The 17,500-nt window shown below is 29.8% G+C and overlaps 12 protein-coding genes and 1 non-coding gene across 13 annotated transcripts in view; 10 read left to right on the top strand and 3 right to left on the bottom strand. All coding sequences in view use genetic code 11, as the record gives it.

Moving 5' to 3' along the window:
* ycf1 (putative chloroplast RF19) overlaps positions 1-3,363 on the top strand; it is a 5,448-nt gene extending 2,085 nt beyond the window's left edge. Inside the window, exon 1 of the mRNA in view lies at positions 1-3,363. This exon is cut by the window's left edge and continues 2,085 nt beyond it. Coding sequence (YP_009659379.1) covers positions 1-3,363 — 3,363 coding nt within the window.
* Positions 3,364-3,791: 428 nt separating this feature from the next.
* Positions 3,792-4,064, top strand: rps15 (ribosomal protein S15). The gene has a single exon. The coding sequence runs from the start codon at positions 3,792-3,794 to the stop codon at positions 4,062-4,064; it is 273 nt and encodes a 90-aa protein (YP_009659378.1).
* A 102-nt stretch (positions 4,065-4,166) lies between these two features.
* Positions 4,167-5,348, top strand: ndhH (NADH-plastoquinone oxidoreductase subunit 7). Its single transcript has one exon. It carries the CDS (start codon positions 4,167-4,169, stop codon positions 5,346-5,348), a length of 1,182 nt encoding a protein of 393 aa, YP_009659377.1.
* A 1-nt stretch (position 5,349) lies between these two features.
* ndhA (NADH-plastoquinone oxidoreductase subunit 1) lies at positions 5,350-7,518 on the top strand. Its single transcript has 2 exons — positions 5,350-5,902; positions 6,980-7,518. Exons 1-2 carry the CDS (start codon positions 5,350-5,352, stop codon positions 7,516-7,518), a joined length of 1,092 nt encoding a protein of 363 aa, YP_009659376.1.
* Positions 7,519-7,611: 93 nt separating this feature from the next.
* ndhI (NADH-plastoquinone oxidoreductase subunit I) lies at positions 7,612-8,154 on the top strand. Its single transcript has one exon. The coding sequence runs from the start codon at positions 7,612-7,614 to the stop codon at positions 8,152-8,154; it is 543 nt and encodes a 180-aa protein (YP_009659375.1).
* Positions 8,155-8,536: 382 nt separating this feature from the next.
* On the top strand, positions 8,537-9,067 carry ndhG (NADH-plastoquinone oxidoreductase subunit 6). Its single transcript has one exon. It carries the CDS (start codon positions 8,537-8,539, stop codon positions 9,065-9,067), a length of 531 nt encoding a protein of 176 aa, YP_009659374.1.
* A 202-nt stretch (positions 9,068-9,269) lies between these two features.
* ndhE (NADH-plastoquinone oxidoreductase subunit 4L) lies at positions 9,270-9,575 on the top strand. The gene has a single exon. It carries the CDS (start codon positions 9,270-9,272, stop codon positions 9,573-9,575), a length of 306 nt encoding a protein of 101 aa, YP_009659373.1.
* A 592-nt stretch (positions 9,576-10,167) lies between these two features.
* Positions 10,168-10,413, top strand: psaC (photosystem I subunit VII). Its single transcript has one exon. The coding sequence runs from the start codon at positions 10,168-10,170 to the stop codon at positions 10,411-10,413; it is 246 nt and encodes an 81-aa protein (YP_009659372.1).
* A 124-nt stretch (positions 10,414-10,537) lies between these two features.
* ndhD (NADH-plastoquinone oxidoreductase subunit 4) lies at positions 10,538-12,043 on the top strand. Its single transcript has one exon. The coding sequence runs from the start codon at positions 10,538-10,540 to the stop codon at positions 12,041-12,043; it is 1,506 nt and encodes a 501-aa protein (YP_009659371.1).
* A 270-nt stretch (positions 12,044-12,313) lies between these two features.
* On the bottom strand, positions 12,314-13,303 carry ccsA (cytochrome c heme attachment protein). Its single transcript has one exon. The coding sequence runs from the start codon at positions 13,301-13,303 to the stop codon at positions 12,314-12,316; it is 990 nt and encodes a 329-aa protein (YP_009659370.1).
* A 108-nt stretch (positions 13,304-13,411) lies between these two features.
* Positions 13,412-13,491, bottom strand: trnL-UAG. The gene has a single exon. It is a non-coding gene; the product is annotated as a tRNA-Leu (tRNA).
* An 848-nt stretch (positions 13,492-14,339) lies between these two features.
* On the bottom strand, positions 14,340-14,513 carry rpl32 (ribosomal protein L32). Its single transcript has one exon. It carries the CDS (start codon positions 14,511-14,513, stop codon positions 14,340-14,342), a length of 174 nt encoding a protein of 57 aa, YP_009659369.1.
* Positions 14,514-15,174: 661 nt separating this feature from the next.
* On the top strand, positions 15,175-17,373 carry ndhF (NADH-plastoquinone oxidoreductase subunit 5). Its single transcript has one exon. The coding sequence runs from the start codon at positions 15,175-15,177 to the stop codon at positions 17,371-17,373; it is 2,199 nt and encodes a 732-aa protein (YP_009659368.1).
* Positions 17,374-17,500: the final 127 nt, after the last annotated feature.

The following is a 17,500-nucleotide window of genomic DNA, read 5'->3' as shown; positions in this document are numbered from 1 at the left end:
CGAGTAGAAAACATATTTTTTTTTTCTCTTTTAAACAAGATCGATCAAAATATTAAGTCTATTTTTAGGAATTTTGCGAAGAAAAAACCAAAAACGGAATTAAAAATTGACGATTTTGAGAAAGAAAAGATGAAGAAAACTCTGAAGGCTCTCGATGAAAACGAGAAGAAGAGAGAAGAAGAAAATGAACGAATGGCAATAGCAGAAATTTGGGATAGCGTTATATTTGCTCAAGCAATAAGAAGTTTGATACTCCTGATCCACGCTTTTCTTAGAAAAAACATTATATTGCCTTCATTGATAATAGCTAAAAATGTTGGACGTATGTTATTATTCCAATACCCCGAGTGGTATGAGGATTTTAAGGACTGGAAGAGTGAAATGCATGTTAAATGTACGTATAATGGTATTCCACTATCAGAAACAGAATTTCCTCAAGATTGGTTAACAGATGGTCTTCAGGTAAAAATTCTATTTCCTTTCCGTTTAAAACCTTGGCGAAGATCTAAACTACGATCTCATCATGGAGATCCAATGAAAAAAAAAGTAAAACAAGAAAATTCTAGTTTTTTAACAGTTTGGGGAACGGAAACAGAACTTCCTTTTGGTCCTGCCCGAACCCTACCTTCTTTTTTTGAACCCATATATAAAGAACTAAAAAAAAATATTCGAAAAGTGAAAAAGAATTATTTTCTACCTCTAAAAGTAAAAGTTTCAAAACCATGGGTTATCAAAATTTTTCCAGTTCTAAAACGAATAATGAATAAACTTGAAAAAGTAAACCCAATTTCTTTATTTGAATTCAAGAAGGTGAAAGTATATGAACCAAATGAAAATGCAAAAGATTCAAAAGATAATAATAAGATTATTCCTGAATCGACCATGCAAATTCAATCTATGAATTGGACAAATTTTTTATTCATAGAAAATGAAATGAAAGATCTTGCTGATAAGACAATCATAATCAGGAATCAAATAGAAGAAATCGCAAAAGAAAAGAAAAAAAAAGTTCCAGCCTATGATGATAAAAGACCAGAATTAAAGAAAGATATTTGGCGGATATTCAAAAGAATAAATACTCGATTAATATGCAAATCACATTATTTTATGAAATCTTTCATTGAAAAAATATACATGGATATCCTGCTATGTATGGTTAGCATTTCGAAGGTCAATGCACAACTTTCAACAAAAAAAATTATCAATGAATCCATTTACAACGATGAAAGAAATCAAGAAGGAATTGATGAAACAGATCAACATACAATGAACTTGATTTCGACTATAGAAAAAGAAAAGGACTTTTCTAATCCTAGTAATAATTCAAATACTTATTACGATTTATCTTCCTTGTCCCAAGCATATGTATTTTACAAAATATCACAAACCCAATTACTTAACAACCATCACTTTAGATCTGTACTTCAATATCGCGGTACCCATCCTTTTATTAAGGACAAGATAAAGTATTATTCTATAACCCGAGGAATATTTAACTCCAAATCAAGGTATAAGTATAAGAAAATAAAGAAGCCTGGAATGAATGAATGGAAAAACTGGTTAAAGGGTAATTATGCATACAATTTATCTCAGAGCAAATGGTCTCGATTAGTATTAGTAGCGAAAAAATGGCGAAAAAAAATCAATCAAAATTGTACGATTCACAATAAAGAATCAATGAAATTTTCTTCATATAAAAAAGAAAAAGACCGATCAATTCATTACAAAAAAGAAAATTTCTATACAGTGTATTTATGGCCGAATCAAAAAGAAAAATTAAAAAAGCAATATGTATATGATCTTTTATCACATAAATATATATATTATGGGGATAGTAAAGATTCCTCTATTTATAAACCAAAATTACAGCTAAAAAGGAACCAAAAAATTCCATATAATTTCGACATACAGAAACCCGAATTTTTTTATGGAATTATCAATTCCATAGAAAAAAATTATGTTTTTAATAAGCATAAAAATCTGAATAGGAAATATTTTGATTGTAGAATTCTACATTTTTACCCGAAAAACACTATTGATGTAAACGATATCGATATTATCCACTTTACAAATGTACATATTGGTACTAAACTTGAAAAAAAAGCTAAGACTAAAAAAATAAATATTAATATAAAAAAATTGAAAAAAAAAGATCTTTTTTTTATTTCAAAACATCAAGAAAAAGAAACAAATCTATACAAAAAAAACAACTCCAATCAAAAAAACTTTTTTGATTGGATGGGAATGAATCGAAAAAGGGAAAGAGTTTTTTGTAAAAAAAAAAAATCAAATCTGAAATTTTGGTTCTTTCCGGAATTCAGATTTCCTTTTGATACATATAAGGCATATAAGATTAAACCGTGGATCATCCCAATCAAATTACTTCTTTCCAATCAGAATTTAGATGAAAAAAAAAAAATTAGTCAAAATAAAAGTGTCAAAGATTCTATTTTAATAAAATTAAAAAACCAAGAAAAAAACGAAGAAAAGACAAATCTTGTGTCAGATCCAAACAAACAAAACAAAAAAAAGCCTCTTCAAAAGGATTATGTGAGATCTGAAAGTAAAAAGAAAAAACAATGCAAGAAAAGCAAGAAATCAGAACTAGATTTATTCCTAAATAAATATTTAATTGTTCAATTAAGATGGAACAACTTCGTTAATCATAAAATGACAAGAAATATCAAGGCATATTGTTTCTTACTTAGATTGATGGATCCAAGTTCTATAGCTCTAGCCTTAATTCGAAGAAAAGAGATGGATCTAGATGCAATCCTTAATAAGGACAATCTAACTCTTACAGACTTTTTAAAAAAAGGAATATTGATTATCAAATCAACTCGTCTAGCTTTTATAACGGGTGGAAAATTAATTATGTATCAAACCATAAATATTTCATTGATCGATGGCGAAAAGAGTAATCACCAAATAAATATAAAATACAAAAAAAAAAAATATGTCAATAAGAAGAATTTTAATAAATCTACTGAACAACATAGAAATATGCTTGTGAATGGGAATCCAGATTATTATGATCTCCTTGTTCCTGAAAATATTCTATCTCCTAGACGTCGTAGAGAATTGAGAATTCTAATTTGTTTCAACTCTCCTAATTGGGATGTTGTGAATAGAAATAAAATATTTTACAATGAAAACAATATAAGAAACTCCACACAATTTCTGAATGAAGACAAAGGTCTTAATCTTAATATAGATTCAAATATAAAATATAAATTGTTTCTTTGGCCCAATTACCGATTAGAAGATTTAGCTTGTATGAATCGCTATTGGTTTGATACCAATAATGGTAGTAATTTCAGTATGTCAAGGATACACATGTATACACGATTTAGAATTATCTAATTATCTAATAGTATATTTGATATACTTTATGTTACATGTCAATATTCACATGCCATTTTCCGTAGATGAAAAGTGAAGGATATATGTTATACTTTGCTACTTTGGTACATAAACATAACATAATATGTATTTACTTGTGTATCAATTCAATCTAGAAAGAAATTCACAGAATCTTTTTAGGTGCAAAAAAAGATTATCTTTGGTAAATGTGTAAATGTATTATCCTTTTCTATCCAAATCCAATTTTCAATTGGATTTGGATAGAATCAAATAAAAAAACTATTTGGAAATGAATAAATTTTTATTTTTGTATGTACTAGATTAAAAAAAAAAATGGAAATAACATTANTAATAATAAAAATAATATATATTATTCTCTTTTTCCTAATCGGAAAAATCCGTGGAAAAGAAAGAAAAAAAAGTTTTTTATGGTAAAAAATTCATTCATTTCACTTATTTCACAAAAAGAAAAAGAAGAAAACAGAGGTTCTGTTGAATTTCAAGTATTAAGTTTCACAAATAAGATACGAAGACTTACTTCACATTTGGAATTGCACAAAAAAGATTTTTTATCAAAAAGAGGTCTACAAAAAATTCTGAGAAAACGTCGACGTATGCTGGCCTATTTGTCAAAGAAAAATGGAGTGCGTTATAAGAAATTAATTGATGAATTGAATATTCGAGAACCAAAAAATTGTTAATTTCATTGTTTGGATTTTTGAATTAGTAATTATTAGATTTTACATTTGGACGAATCTACTTTTTGAGGAATTCGTGAAATAATGAATTAAGGAAGAAAAGGTATGACTGTACCGGCTAAAAAAAAAGATTTCATGATCGTTAATATGGGTCCTCACCACCCATCAATGCATGGTGTTCTTCGACTAATTGTTACTCTCGATGGTGAAGATGTTATTGACTGTGAACCTATATTGGGTTATTTACACAGGGGTATGGAAAAAATAGCGGAAAACCGAACAATCATACAATATTTGCCTTATGTAACACGTTGGGATTATTTAGCTACTATGTTCACAGAGGCAATAACGGTAAATGCACCAGAACAACTGGAAAATGTTCAAGTACCTAAAAGGGCTAGCTATATCAGAGTAATTATGCTGGAGCTGAGTCGTATAGCTTCTCATTTGTTATGGCTTGGACCTTTTATGGCGGATATCGGTGCACAGACTCCCTTTTTTTATATTTTTAGAGAGAGGGAATTGATATATGATTTATTCGAAGCTGCCACAGGTATGCGAATGATGCATAATTATTTCCGCATAGGAGGCGTAGCAGCCGATCTACCTTATGGCTGGATAGATAAATGTTTAGATTTTTGTGATTATTTTTTAACAAGGATTCTTGAATATCAAAAACTTATTACGCAAAATCCTATTTTTTTGGAGCGAGTCGAAGGAGTGGGCATTATTGGTGGGGAGGAAGCGATAAACTGGAGTTTATCGGGACCAATGTTACGAGCTTCTGGAATACAATGGGATCTTCGTAAAATTGATAATTATGAATGTTACAATGAATTCGATTGGGAAGTCCAATGGCAAAAAGAAGGAGATTCATTAGCTCGTTATTTAGTACGAATGGGTGAAATGAGGGAATCCATAAAAATAATTCAACAGGCCCTAGAAGGAATTCCTGGCGGACCCTATGAAAATTTAGAAGTCCGGCGCTTTGGTAGAGCAAAAAATTCCGAATGGAATGATTTTGAATATAGATTTATTAGTAAAAAACCTTCACCCAATTTTGAATTGTCGAAACAAGAACTTTACGTAAGAGTGGAAGCCCCAAAGGGGGAATTAGGAATTTATTTGATAGGAGACAATAGTATTTTCCCTTGGAGATGGAAAATTCGTCCACCCGGTTTCATAAATTTGCAAATTCTTCCTCAACTAGTTAAAAGAATGAAATTGGCTGATATCATGACGATACTAGGTAGTATAGATATCATTATGGGAGAAGTTGATCGTTGAAATGATAATTGATACGACAGAAGTACAAACTATCAATTCTTTTTCTACATCGGAATCCTTAAAAGAGGTTCATGGGCTCATATGGACTTTTGTACCCATTTTAATCCTTATATTGGGAATTACAATAGGGGTACTAGTAATTGTGTGGTTGGAAAGAGAAATATCTGCAGCGCTACAACAACGTATTGGGCCTCAATATGCTGGCCCGTTGGGAATTCTTCAAGCTTTGGCAGATGGAACTAAACTACTTTTAAAAGAAGATCTTCTCCCGTCTAGAGGAGATCTTCGTTTGTTTAGTATTGGACCGTCTATAGTAGTCATATCGATTCTAGTAAGTTATTTAGTAATCCCTTTTGGGTATCGCCTTGTTTTAGCCGATCTAAGTATAGGTGTTTTTTTATGGATCGCCATTTCAAGTATTGCTCCTATTGGGCTTCTTATGTCAGGGTATGGATCGAATAATAAATATTCTTTTTCAGGTGGTCTGCGAGCTGCTGCTCAATCCATTAGTTATGAAATACCATTAACTCTATGTGTATTATCAATATCTCTACGTGTGATTCGTTGAATATAAAATTTATACTTCTTTCCTTTACTTCTAGGAAAAAAGTTGAATGAATTGAATGGATATTTTTTTTTATTCATGATTCAGGTCAATGAGTTAAACCAAATAGTTATATGAGTGAAACAAAACAACTTAGAAATTTGCAGTAAGAAGATAAAATCTCACTTCATATGTACAAGAATAAAATTGAAGTAAACATAAGCCGTGTAAAATGGTTATCCCAAGATTGAGATTCGTCATCATATCTTGAAGCGGGTATAAAAGATCGACTGTATGGAGTTTTCATTACTGTCTTGTATTTATTAACATGCCGTAGATCAATCAAAAATCAGTGGACAATTAGGAACACAAAAGTACACAAAAGATTAGTAATGGAGATAATATAAGGTAAGGTATCAAAAAAAAAATAAAGATATTTCTGCATAAAATGAATCATAATAGAGACTTTAAATTGGTAGAAATGATCAAGCAGTACTTTCCTATGATTCCGATCTAGAGTAATACTCCTATTCACTGATAAAAAAAAAATAACTATTCAGAACGAATTAATCCTTTATTTATTTTTTCAAAGTACCCGCCTCTGAGATAGAAGAACAGGAATAAAATAAAAGAAATGGAATATAATATTCGAATGAATAAAAAAAAAATCTTTATTTATTCTTTTTCCTATGCATATACATCCAAATAGATGAAATTCTTATCATTATTTAATTTATGAAAAATTCCTCTAATTATTTTATTAATTTTTTTTTTATTCATATAACGAATATTTGATTAAATAGTTTAAATTATTACCGAACAAAACAAAGAAAAATATGCTTTGATTATAAGGGATGAGATGAATTCCGAAGCCTTTTTTTTTTTCTTATTTTTGCGAACGGAATTTCATTGGTTTAATTTGGGACTCTCCGACAGATCTTTTTTTCTACCCTAAAACAAAAGGAAGTGATAAGACCGAACCAGTCCTTACATTTATTTGTGGCCATAGAGGAGCCGTATGAGGCTGAGGTCTCATGTACGGTTTTGAAATAGCGATGGGAACAATGCTGTTTTTATCGACTATAATTATCTAATAGTTCAAGTACAGTTGATATAGTTGAAACACAGTCCAAATATGGTTTTGGGGGGTGGAATCTGTGGCGTCAGCCCATAGGATTTATGGTTTTCATAATTTCTTCTCTAGCTGAATGTGAGAGATTGCCCTTTGATTTACCAGAAGCGGAAGAAGAATTAGTAGCAGGTTATCAAACGGAATATTCAGGTATCAGATTTGGTTTATTTTATCTTGCTTCGTACCTAAATCTATTAGTTTCTTCATTATTTGTAACGATTCTTTACTTAGGTGGGTGGAAGTTATCTATTCCATATATATCTGTTCCTGAACTTTTCGGAATAAAAAAAATAGCTGGAGTCTTTGGAATGACAATTGGTATCCTTGTTACATTAGCTAAAGCTTATTTGTTTATATTCATTTCTATCACAACAAGATGGACTTTACCCAGGATGAGAATGGACCAGCTATTAAATCTTGGATGGAAATTTCTTTTACCTATTTCTTTGGGTAATCTATTATTGACAACTTCTTCTCAACTTGTTTCGCTATAAATTAAATAATAGAATACGATAAGAATATTCTAGATTCATAACCCCTTTCAAACAAGAGAAAGAAACATCAATTTATTCATGGATATCTACAATATGTTTCCAATGGTGACTGGGTTCATGAATTATGGTCAACAAACAATACGGGCTACAAGGTACATTGGTCAAAGTTTCATAATTACCTTATCTCACACAAATCGTTTACCTGTAACTATTCAATATCCTTATGAAAAATCAATTACGTCAGAACGTTTTCGCGGTCGAATTCACTTTGAATTTGATAAGTGTATTGCTTGCGAAGTATGTGTTCGTGTATGCCCAATAGATCTACCTGTTGTTGATTGGAGATTGGAAAGAGATATGAAAAAGAAACAATTACTTAATTATAGTATTGATTTTGGGGTCTGTATATTTTGTGGTAACTGTGTCGAGTATTGTCCAACAAACTGTTTATCAATGACTGAAGAATATGAACTTTCTACTTATGATCGTCACGAATTGAACTATAATCAAATTGCATTGGGTCGGTTACCAATATCAGTAATTGAAGATTATACAATTCAAATAGTTATGAATTCAACTCAAATAAAAATCGATAAAGATAAATCCCTTGATTCAAGAACGATTACCAATTACTAAAATTTTTTTGATATAAAGGATCAAAGCTTTTTTTGTCAATAACTACAAATATAATACTATTTATTTATTTTTGAGAATCATTCTTTTATTTAAACTAATTATAATAATAAATTTTATTTATCGCGAGAATTTCAAAATATACAATTCTAAAGTTTTTTCTTTTGGATAAATAAAGTAAGTGTAATTAGTCCAATAATTAGTTATCTATTATATATATATAATAGATAACTAATTATCTATATTCTATATATTCTATATAGTTATATCCATATTAAGATTTAATTCAATTAGGAAGGTATCATAAATTGGATAAACCTTTTTCCTTGACTATTTAGTAAAGTCATGATTTGACTTATTTTTTTTTGTGGACATTTTATACATAATGGATTTACCAGGACCAACACATGATATTCTTGTAGCATTTCTGGGGTCAGTTCTTCTATTAGGGGGTATGGGAGTTGTATTACTTACCAATCCTATTTATTCTGCTTTTTCGTTGGGGTTGGTTCTTGTTTGTATATCTTTATTCTATATTTCATCAAACTCCTTTTTTGTGGCTGCTGCACAGCTTCTTATTTATGTGGGAGCCATAAATGTTTTAATTATCTTTGCGGTAATGTTCATGAATGGTTCCGAATATTCTAATGATTCATATTTTTGTACCGTTGGAGATGGAGTCACTTCACTGGTTTGTATAAGTATTTTTTTTTCACTGATTACTATTATATCAGATACATCATGGTATGGAATTATTTGGACTACAAGATCAAACCAGATTATAGAACAGGACCTAATAAGTACTGTTCAACAAATTGGGATTCATTTATCGACAGATTTTTATCTTCCCTTTGAACTAATTTCAATAATTCTTTTAGTTTCCTTGATAGGTGTAATTACTATGGCTCGCCAATAATAAATATAGTTAGAATAAAAAAAATTAGAGTTATAAAAATTTTAAATATGAAATTAAATATATAATATAATAAAATCAAAAGGTTTAATAATTTTAGTTAAATTTGTTTACTTTCTTTTGTTTTGTAATTATAACTTCTAGTTAATTGAATCCCTTGAATTGTTGATATTAAAATGAATTGAGATTGATAAGGAGTTAGTCAATGATGTTCGAGCATGTACTTTTTTTGAGTGTCTATTTATTTGCTATTGGTCTCTATGGATTGATCACAAGTCGAAACATGGTTAGAGCACTTATGTGTCTTGAGCTTATACTAAATTCGGTTAATATTAATCTCGTAACATTTTCTGATATATTTGATAGTCGACAATTAAAAGGGAACATTTTCTCAATATTTATTATAGCCGTTGCAGCTGCAGAAGCTGCTATTGGACTTGCTATTGTTTCGTCGATTCATCGAAACAAAAAATCAACGCGTATCAACCAATTGAATTTGTTGAATAATTAATTAAAATTATCATGATCATATACTAAAAAATTAGTTATTATATTTCTATATTAATTAGATAAATAATCTATAGATATAGAAATAAAATATAAATAATAATATAAATAATATAATATATATAATATATATAAAATTAAATAAAAATAAAAAAATATAAGAAAAATATAAGATTAATATTATATATATATAACGTGTATATATAACAAACATGTAAAATATATAGTATATATAATAACTAAGAAACTATAATATATGATATATATATATGAAATTTGATTCAATATCAAATTGATTTAATTTGACTATTTTACTAGATTAGTAAAGTATAATTAATACTAAACTAATTTATATATTGATTTGAATATCAATTTATTTTGTTGGACCATTTTCATTCACACACCCGACTCGTATGATTATAATTTTTTAAACGAAAATTAAAGTCTCTTGGCTTTTTCTTATAAGCAGATTTAGAAAAATATTGATTCTTCCAATTTTAGTAAACCACTGCTTCGTCTGGTGTCTACAATATAACTACTACTTCTATACCAGATTGAAAATTTTTGATGTTCAAACCCGGGCTGTTATAGATTCAATGTCACATTCAGTAAAAATTTATGATACATGTATAGGGTGTACTCAATGTGTACGAGCTTGCCCTACGGATGTGTTGGAAATGATACCGTGGGACGGATGTAAAGCTAAGCAAATTGCTTCCGCACCAAGAACCGAGGATTGTGTAGGTTGTAAGAGATGTGAATCCGCTTGTCCAACGGATTTTTTGAGTGTCCGTGTCTATTTATGGCATGAAACAACTCGCAGCATGGGACTATCTTATTGATACGTTACAAAAAAATACACTTTAATTATTTGATTCCTCTTTACCGACAAAAGCCCGTATTCAGAATAGAATAATATATTTTATTAAGTACGGGCTTTTGTGGTCAAAAACGTATCTTGTCTTTATCACGAATAATTTTCCTTGGCTAACAATACTTGTTGTTTTGCCGATATTCGTCGGCTCTTGCATTTTTTTTCTTCCTTATAGAGGAAATAAGATGTTCAGGTGGTATGCTATAGGTATTTGCTTGTTAGAACTCCTTTTAATGACCCACGTTTTCTGTCATCATTTCCAATTGGACGATCCATTAATCCAATTGGAAGAAGATTTTAAATGGATAGAGATTTTTGATTTTCACTGGAGACTGGGAATCGATGGACTTTCCATAGGACCCATTTTACTGACAGGATTTATCACCAGTTTAGCTACTTTAGCAGCTTGGCCAGTTACTAAAAATTCACAATTGTTCTATTTTCTCATGCTAGCAATGTACAGCGGTCAAATAGGACCATTTTCTTCTCGAGACCTTTTACTTTTTTTCATGATGTGGGAGTTAGAATTAATTCCTGTTTATTTACTTTTATCCATGTGGGGAGGAAAGAACCGTCTCTACTCGGCGACAAAGTTTATTTTGTACACGGCGGGGGGCTCCATTTTTCTTTTAATAGGGGTTCTGGGTATGGGTTTATATGGTTCTAATGAACCTACATTAGATTTTGGAAAATTAGCTAATCAATCATATCCTGTGGCATTGGAAATAATATTATATTTTGGATTCCTTATTGCTTATGCCGTCAAATTGCCGATTATACCTCTACATACTTGGTTACCCGATACCCATGGAGAAGCACATTACAGTACATGTATGCTTCTAGCTGGAATCTTATTAAAAATGGGAGCATATGGACTTATTCGAATCAATATGGAATTATTATCCCATGCTCATTCCATATTTTCTCCCTGGTTGGTAATAATAGGAACTATTCAAATAATCTATGCAGCTTCGACCTCTCTCGGTCAACGGAATTTGAAAAAGAGAATAGCCTATTCTTCTGTATCTCACATGGGTTTTACAATTATAGGAATTGGTTCCATAACCGGAATCGGGCTCAATGGTGCTATTTTACAAATACTCTCTCATGGATTTATTGGTGCTGCACTTTTTTTCTTGACGGGAACGACTTGTGATAGAATGGGTCTTGTTTATCTCGACGAAATGGGGGGGGTATCGATCCCAATGCCAAAACTTTTTACCATGTTCAGTAGTTTTTCAATGGCTTCTCTTGCATTGCCGGGAATGAGTGGTTTTGTTGCAGAATCATTAGTTTTTTTTGGAATAATTATTAGTAAAAGATTTCTTTTAATGTCAAAAATACTAATTACTTTTGTAATGGCAATAGGAATGATATTAACTCCTATTTATTTATTATCTATGTTACGTCAGATGTTCTATGGATACAAGTTATTTCATGTTACAAATTCTCATTTTTTGGATTCTGGACCACGAGAACTATTTGTTTCAATCTGTATCTTTTTACCCATACTAGGGACTGGTATTTATCCCGATTTCATTCTCTCGTTATCAGTTGATAGGGTACAAGCTATACTATCTAATTATTTTTATCGATAGTCTTTTATTAAAAATACGGAAATCTAATTTTTTTTGTCTTTTTATTTTCCGCTTTTAAACGCCGAACAATGCAAAAGAATTAAATGAATTAAAAATCTCAATTTTAATCAGATACATTTCGAGTTTTTTAGAACCCTTTGAGCCAGGAATGGTTCAAAGGGTTCTAAAAAACTTGCACAAAGAAAGAACTTTCACTATATATTTATATATAAATATGGGTATGGGATGATGTTTTGTTCTTATATGTACTCGTTATTTTATGTAGTTTATTCAATTATTTAGTATTTTAGATGTTAATGTGAATGAACCATAACTATGTAGACCTATCCCTAATAGATTGATTCCAAAATAGCATATCCAAATTATAAGGAATCCCATAGAAGCCACAAGTGCCGAATTTGTACCCTGCAAACTTTGATTTGTACTAGTTCTAGTATGTAAATAAATTGCGAATATGATCCAAGTAATAAATGCCCAAGTTTCCTTGGGGTCCCAACTCCAATACGATCCCCATGCTTCATTAGCCCATACTGCTCCACAAAGAATTCCTATGGTTAAAAAGGTAAACCCTAAACTAATGACACGATAACTCAAATAATCCAAACGTTGAGTTAATTGATATTTATAATAATTTCGAAATGAAAGAAAAGAAGTGTTTTTATAAACACTTCTTTTTTCATTCCAATAGTTAATCTTACCAAAGATAAATTTCTTAATTAAGAAATTTTTGACTTTACCATTACAAAAAATATTGATGTTTTTTCGAAATGTAATGACTAGAAGAGCCACTGAGAATAATGATCCACATAAAAGAGCGGCATAGCTTAATAACATCATACTTACGTGCATCATTAACCACTGAGATTGTAGAGCAGGTACTAATATTACGGATTGGTGCATTTCAGTTAAAAGACCCGACGTGGCAAAGCCTTGTGTGAAAATGGTACTTGATGCAGTTATTGTGTTTAAATCATTTTTATGATTCCCCATCTTGTAAATGGTATGAATAATGGATAAACTACACGAAAGGAAAATTAATGACTCGTATAAATTACTTAAGGGAAAATGTCCCGAAGAAATCCAACGAGAAACCAATAATCCCGTTATAGAGAAAAAAGTAGCTATCATTCCTTTTTCTGATAAATCAGGCAATCCTACGCTTTCGTGGACAAAAAAGGTCATCAAATAAATCGTAATAACAATTGAAATTATCGAAAAAGAGATATGAGTCAATATATGTTCTAAAATTGTAAATATCATAAAAAGGAGTCCCATAAGAGAATTGAAATCGAGAATTGAATACATTATAGGAGCCATTGTATAGGATCCATTGTGTCTATTTTAGAAGATTTTTTTGATAGGATAGGATGCCGCCACTCGGACTCGAACCGAGATGCTCTAGCACTGCTTCCTAAGAGCAGCGTGTCTACCAATTTCACCATGGCGGCTTACTTGAAATAATAATAGTCAATTTATGTTGAATCGTCGAGATTCAAGGATTCAATATAGTTTATAAAACAAAACATTAGAATCGATGAATCTTTATTCATTGAAATTTATATGATAATTTGAATCTTTATTAAATAAAGAATAAAATAATCTTTAGTTAGTATCGTATTGTTGTAAGTTCGGTTTTAATAATGAACTTTGGTATACTAAAAACTAAGTTTTCAAAAAAGCAGTTAAAACTCCATAGTTTTAGACTGAGCTATAGAACCGGGAATTGTTCCTTTTCTTTTTTTTTTTTTTTTATTCGTTTTTATTTATCCAATGTTATTTTATGGATTCAAACAAAACGAAAAAAAAATGTATTATTTAATGAAGAAAATGAAATAACTAGGATTTTCTATGTATAACAATTTGATTACTAAATCATAAGAATTTATCATTGTCTAACGATTTAGATACTATTTTATTATTATCAAAGTAAAGTATTAATATCTTTCATTATTTTATTATATTTCATTATATATATATAATAATGGTAAGATTTACCAAATTAATTAGGTTTTTAGTTAACCATATAACAAATAAAACAACAAAATTTGCATTTCTATCACAATCATACTCTACTTTTCACAATAGAAAAAATTTCTATTGTGAAAAGTAGATAGAAAAAAACCCCAAACCCAATATACATACCCTTATTCTACATATCACATCCACATACGATATTTATATACCACAGCAACTAGTTCCAACTGATCCTGTTTGATATTGAGGAATTCAATACACTAATTAATGTTAATTATTTATTTTAAAATACTTGACGTTTTTCGGGGTATGTCAATTCCGATTATTCCACGACTTTATTATTTGTTTGTTGTACAAAAAAACTTTTTGAACGTCCGGTAGAAACCGATTTCGCTAAAGAAAAAGCCTTTACTGCAGCTAAATTTCCTTTTTTCTTCCAAATATTTTTACGAATACGTTTTTTTGACATAGAAGTACGTTTTTTGGGGACTGCCATTAAAAAAAAAAGGGGTTACTTATTTTTATCATTGTATGTGAAAGACATGTATTGTTCAAAATGAATTGTTCCTTTTAGCCGTTATCCATATTTATTCCTAAAATAGTAAAAAAAAATTAAATTTTTCAAACACATTAAAAAAAACCTATGAAAACATATAATAAAATTTAAATTAAAAAAATTGAAACATACACATTAATATATTTAAAATATAAATAATTAAATCATATATATATAATTTAATTACTCATATATATATATAATATGGATCATAGTAATTACGCATATGTATACATACCCTATGACATATATATATATAGCTAAGAAAAAAAAATACAAGTACAAGAAAGGAAGGAAATTGTTTTTTATTAATTGATTAAGGTAAGAGTGCCATACCCATAATTGAAATTACAATTCGAATTAAATTAGTAGTTAATCTGTTAACTAAGATATTTGATTACTTGATAACAATAACCTTATTTATTTTTTAATTTAAATTTAAAGTACGGATCGTACTATCTATATTCGAATTAAGTATTCCTTTTGGTATAACCATTTTTCCTTAATATACTATATTATATAATATGCCTATAAATTACCAGGATGGAATATTGTATTATTCCAGTTTTAGTAGAATGATTAAAAATTTCATTTTTTTTTTATGGAACATACATATCAATATGCATGGATAATAACTTTTCTTCCACTTCCAGTTACTATGTCAATAGGATTCGGGCTTCTACTTATTCCGACAGCAACAAAAAATATTCGTCGTATATGGGCTTTTCCTAGTATTTTTTTCTTAAGTATAGCTATGGTATTTTCAGCCAATTTATCTATTCAAGAAATAAATGGAAGTTCCATCTATCAATATCTATGGTCTTGGACCATCAATAATGATTTTTCCTTAGAGTTCGGATATTTAATCGATCCACTTAGTTCGATTATGTCAATACTAATTACTACTGTTGGAATCATGGTTCTTATTTATAGTGACAATTATATGTCCCATGATCAAGGATATTTAAGATTTTTTGCTTATATGAGTTTTTTCAATGCTTCTATGTTGGGATTAGTTACCAGTTCAAATTTGATAAAAATTTATGTTTTTTGGGAACTAGTGGGAATGTGTTCTTATTTATTAATAGGATTTTGGTTCACACGACCGACTGCAGCAAGTGCTTGTCAAAAAGCTTTTGTAACTAATCGTGTAGGGGATTTTGGTTTATTATTAGGAATCTTAGGTTTTTATTGGATAACTGGTAGTTTTGAATTTCGGGATTTGTTCGAAATAACTAATAACTTGATACACAATAATGGGGTCAGTTCTTCATTTGCTACTTTGTGTGCCTTTTTATTATTCCTCGGTGCAGTTGCTAAATCCGCGCAATTCCCCCTTCATGTATGGTTACCTGATGCAATGGAAGGACCTACTCCTATCTCGGCTCTTATACACGCTGCTACCATGGTAGCAGCGGGAATTTTTCTTGTAGCTCGACTTCTTCCTCTTTTCATATCCATACCTTACATAATGAATATTATTTCTTTAATAGGTGTAATAACAGTACTATTAGGAGCTACCTTGGCTCTTGCTCAAACAGATATAAAAAGAAGTTTAGCCTATTCTACAATGTCTCAATTGGGTTATATTATGTTAGCTCTAGGTCTAGGTTCTTATCGAGCTGCTTTATTCCATTTGCTTACTCACGCCTATTCTAAAGCTTTATTATTTTTGGGATCCGGAGCCATTATCCATTCAATGGAACCTGTTGTTGGATATTCACCAGATAAAAGTCAGAATATGATTCTGATGGGCGGTTTAAAAAGATATGTTCCAATTACAAGAACTACTTTTTTATTAGGTACACTTTCTATTTGTGGTATTCCACCTCTTGCTTGTTTTTGGTCCAAAGATGAAATTCTTAATGAGAGTTGGTTGTATTCACCAATTTTTGCAATAATAGCTTGTTTCACAGCAGGATTAACTGCATTTTATATGTTTCGCGTGTATTTACTTACTTTTGATGGGCATTTGCGCATAAATTGTAAAAATTACAGTAGCACCAATAATAGCTCGTTCCATTCAATATCTCTATGGGGAAAAGAAGTTCCAAAAAAAGTGGATAGAAATTTTCTTTTATCAAAAATAGAGAATATGGTCTTCTTTTTTTCAAAGGATAGATATAAAATATCTAGTAATCTAAACAAAAGAAGACCATATTCTTTCGAAAAAAAGTACATTTATACTTCTATGTATCCTCACGAATCGGACAATACTATGCTATTTCCTCTGTTTGTTTTGGTACTATTTACTTTGTTTGTTGGAACAATAGGAATTCATTTTGATTATGGAATAATATATTTTGATATATTATCAAAATGGTTAACTCCATCGACAAATCTTTTACATCCCAATGCGAGTTATTCCGTGGATTGGTATGAATTTTTTACAAATGCAATTTTTTCGGTAAGTATAGCAATTTTTGGACTATTAATAGCATATGTTTTATATGGGTCTGTTTATTCATTGTTCCAGAATTTGGAATTCATTAATTCATTTATAAAAGGAGGTCCTAAAAGAATTTTCTTGGACAAAATAAAAAATAGAATATACAATTGGTCCTACAATTGTGGTTATATAGATATTTTTTATACTAGAGTTTTTACCTTGAGTATAAGGGGATTAACCAAACTAACTCAGTTTTTTGATAGAAATATAATTGATGGAATTATCAATGGGGTTGTTGTTGCAAGTTTATTTATAGGGGAAGGAGTCAAATCTATGGGAGGTGGACGAATTTCTTCTTATCTATTTTTGTATTTATTTTATGNAGAAAATTTCATTGATTCTTTATTGTGAATCGTACAATTTKGATTGATTTTTTKTCGCCATTTWTTCGCTACTAATACTAAKCGAGACCATTTGCTCTGAGATAAATTGTATGCATAATTAMCCTTTAACCAGTTTTTCCATTCATTCATTCCAG

Source organism: Curcuma longa, chloroplast (genome assembly GCF_044706935.1).
Source record: "Curcuma longa voucher wen13706 chloroplast, complete genome".
In the NCBI taxonomy this organism is placed as follows: Eukaryota; Viridiplantae; Streptophyta; class Magnoliopsida; order Zingiberales; family Zingiberaceae; genus Curcuma; species Curcuma longa.
This window is presented reverse-complemented; position numbering and strand designations above follow the sequence as displayed.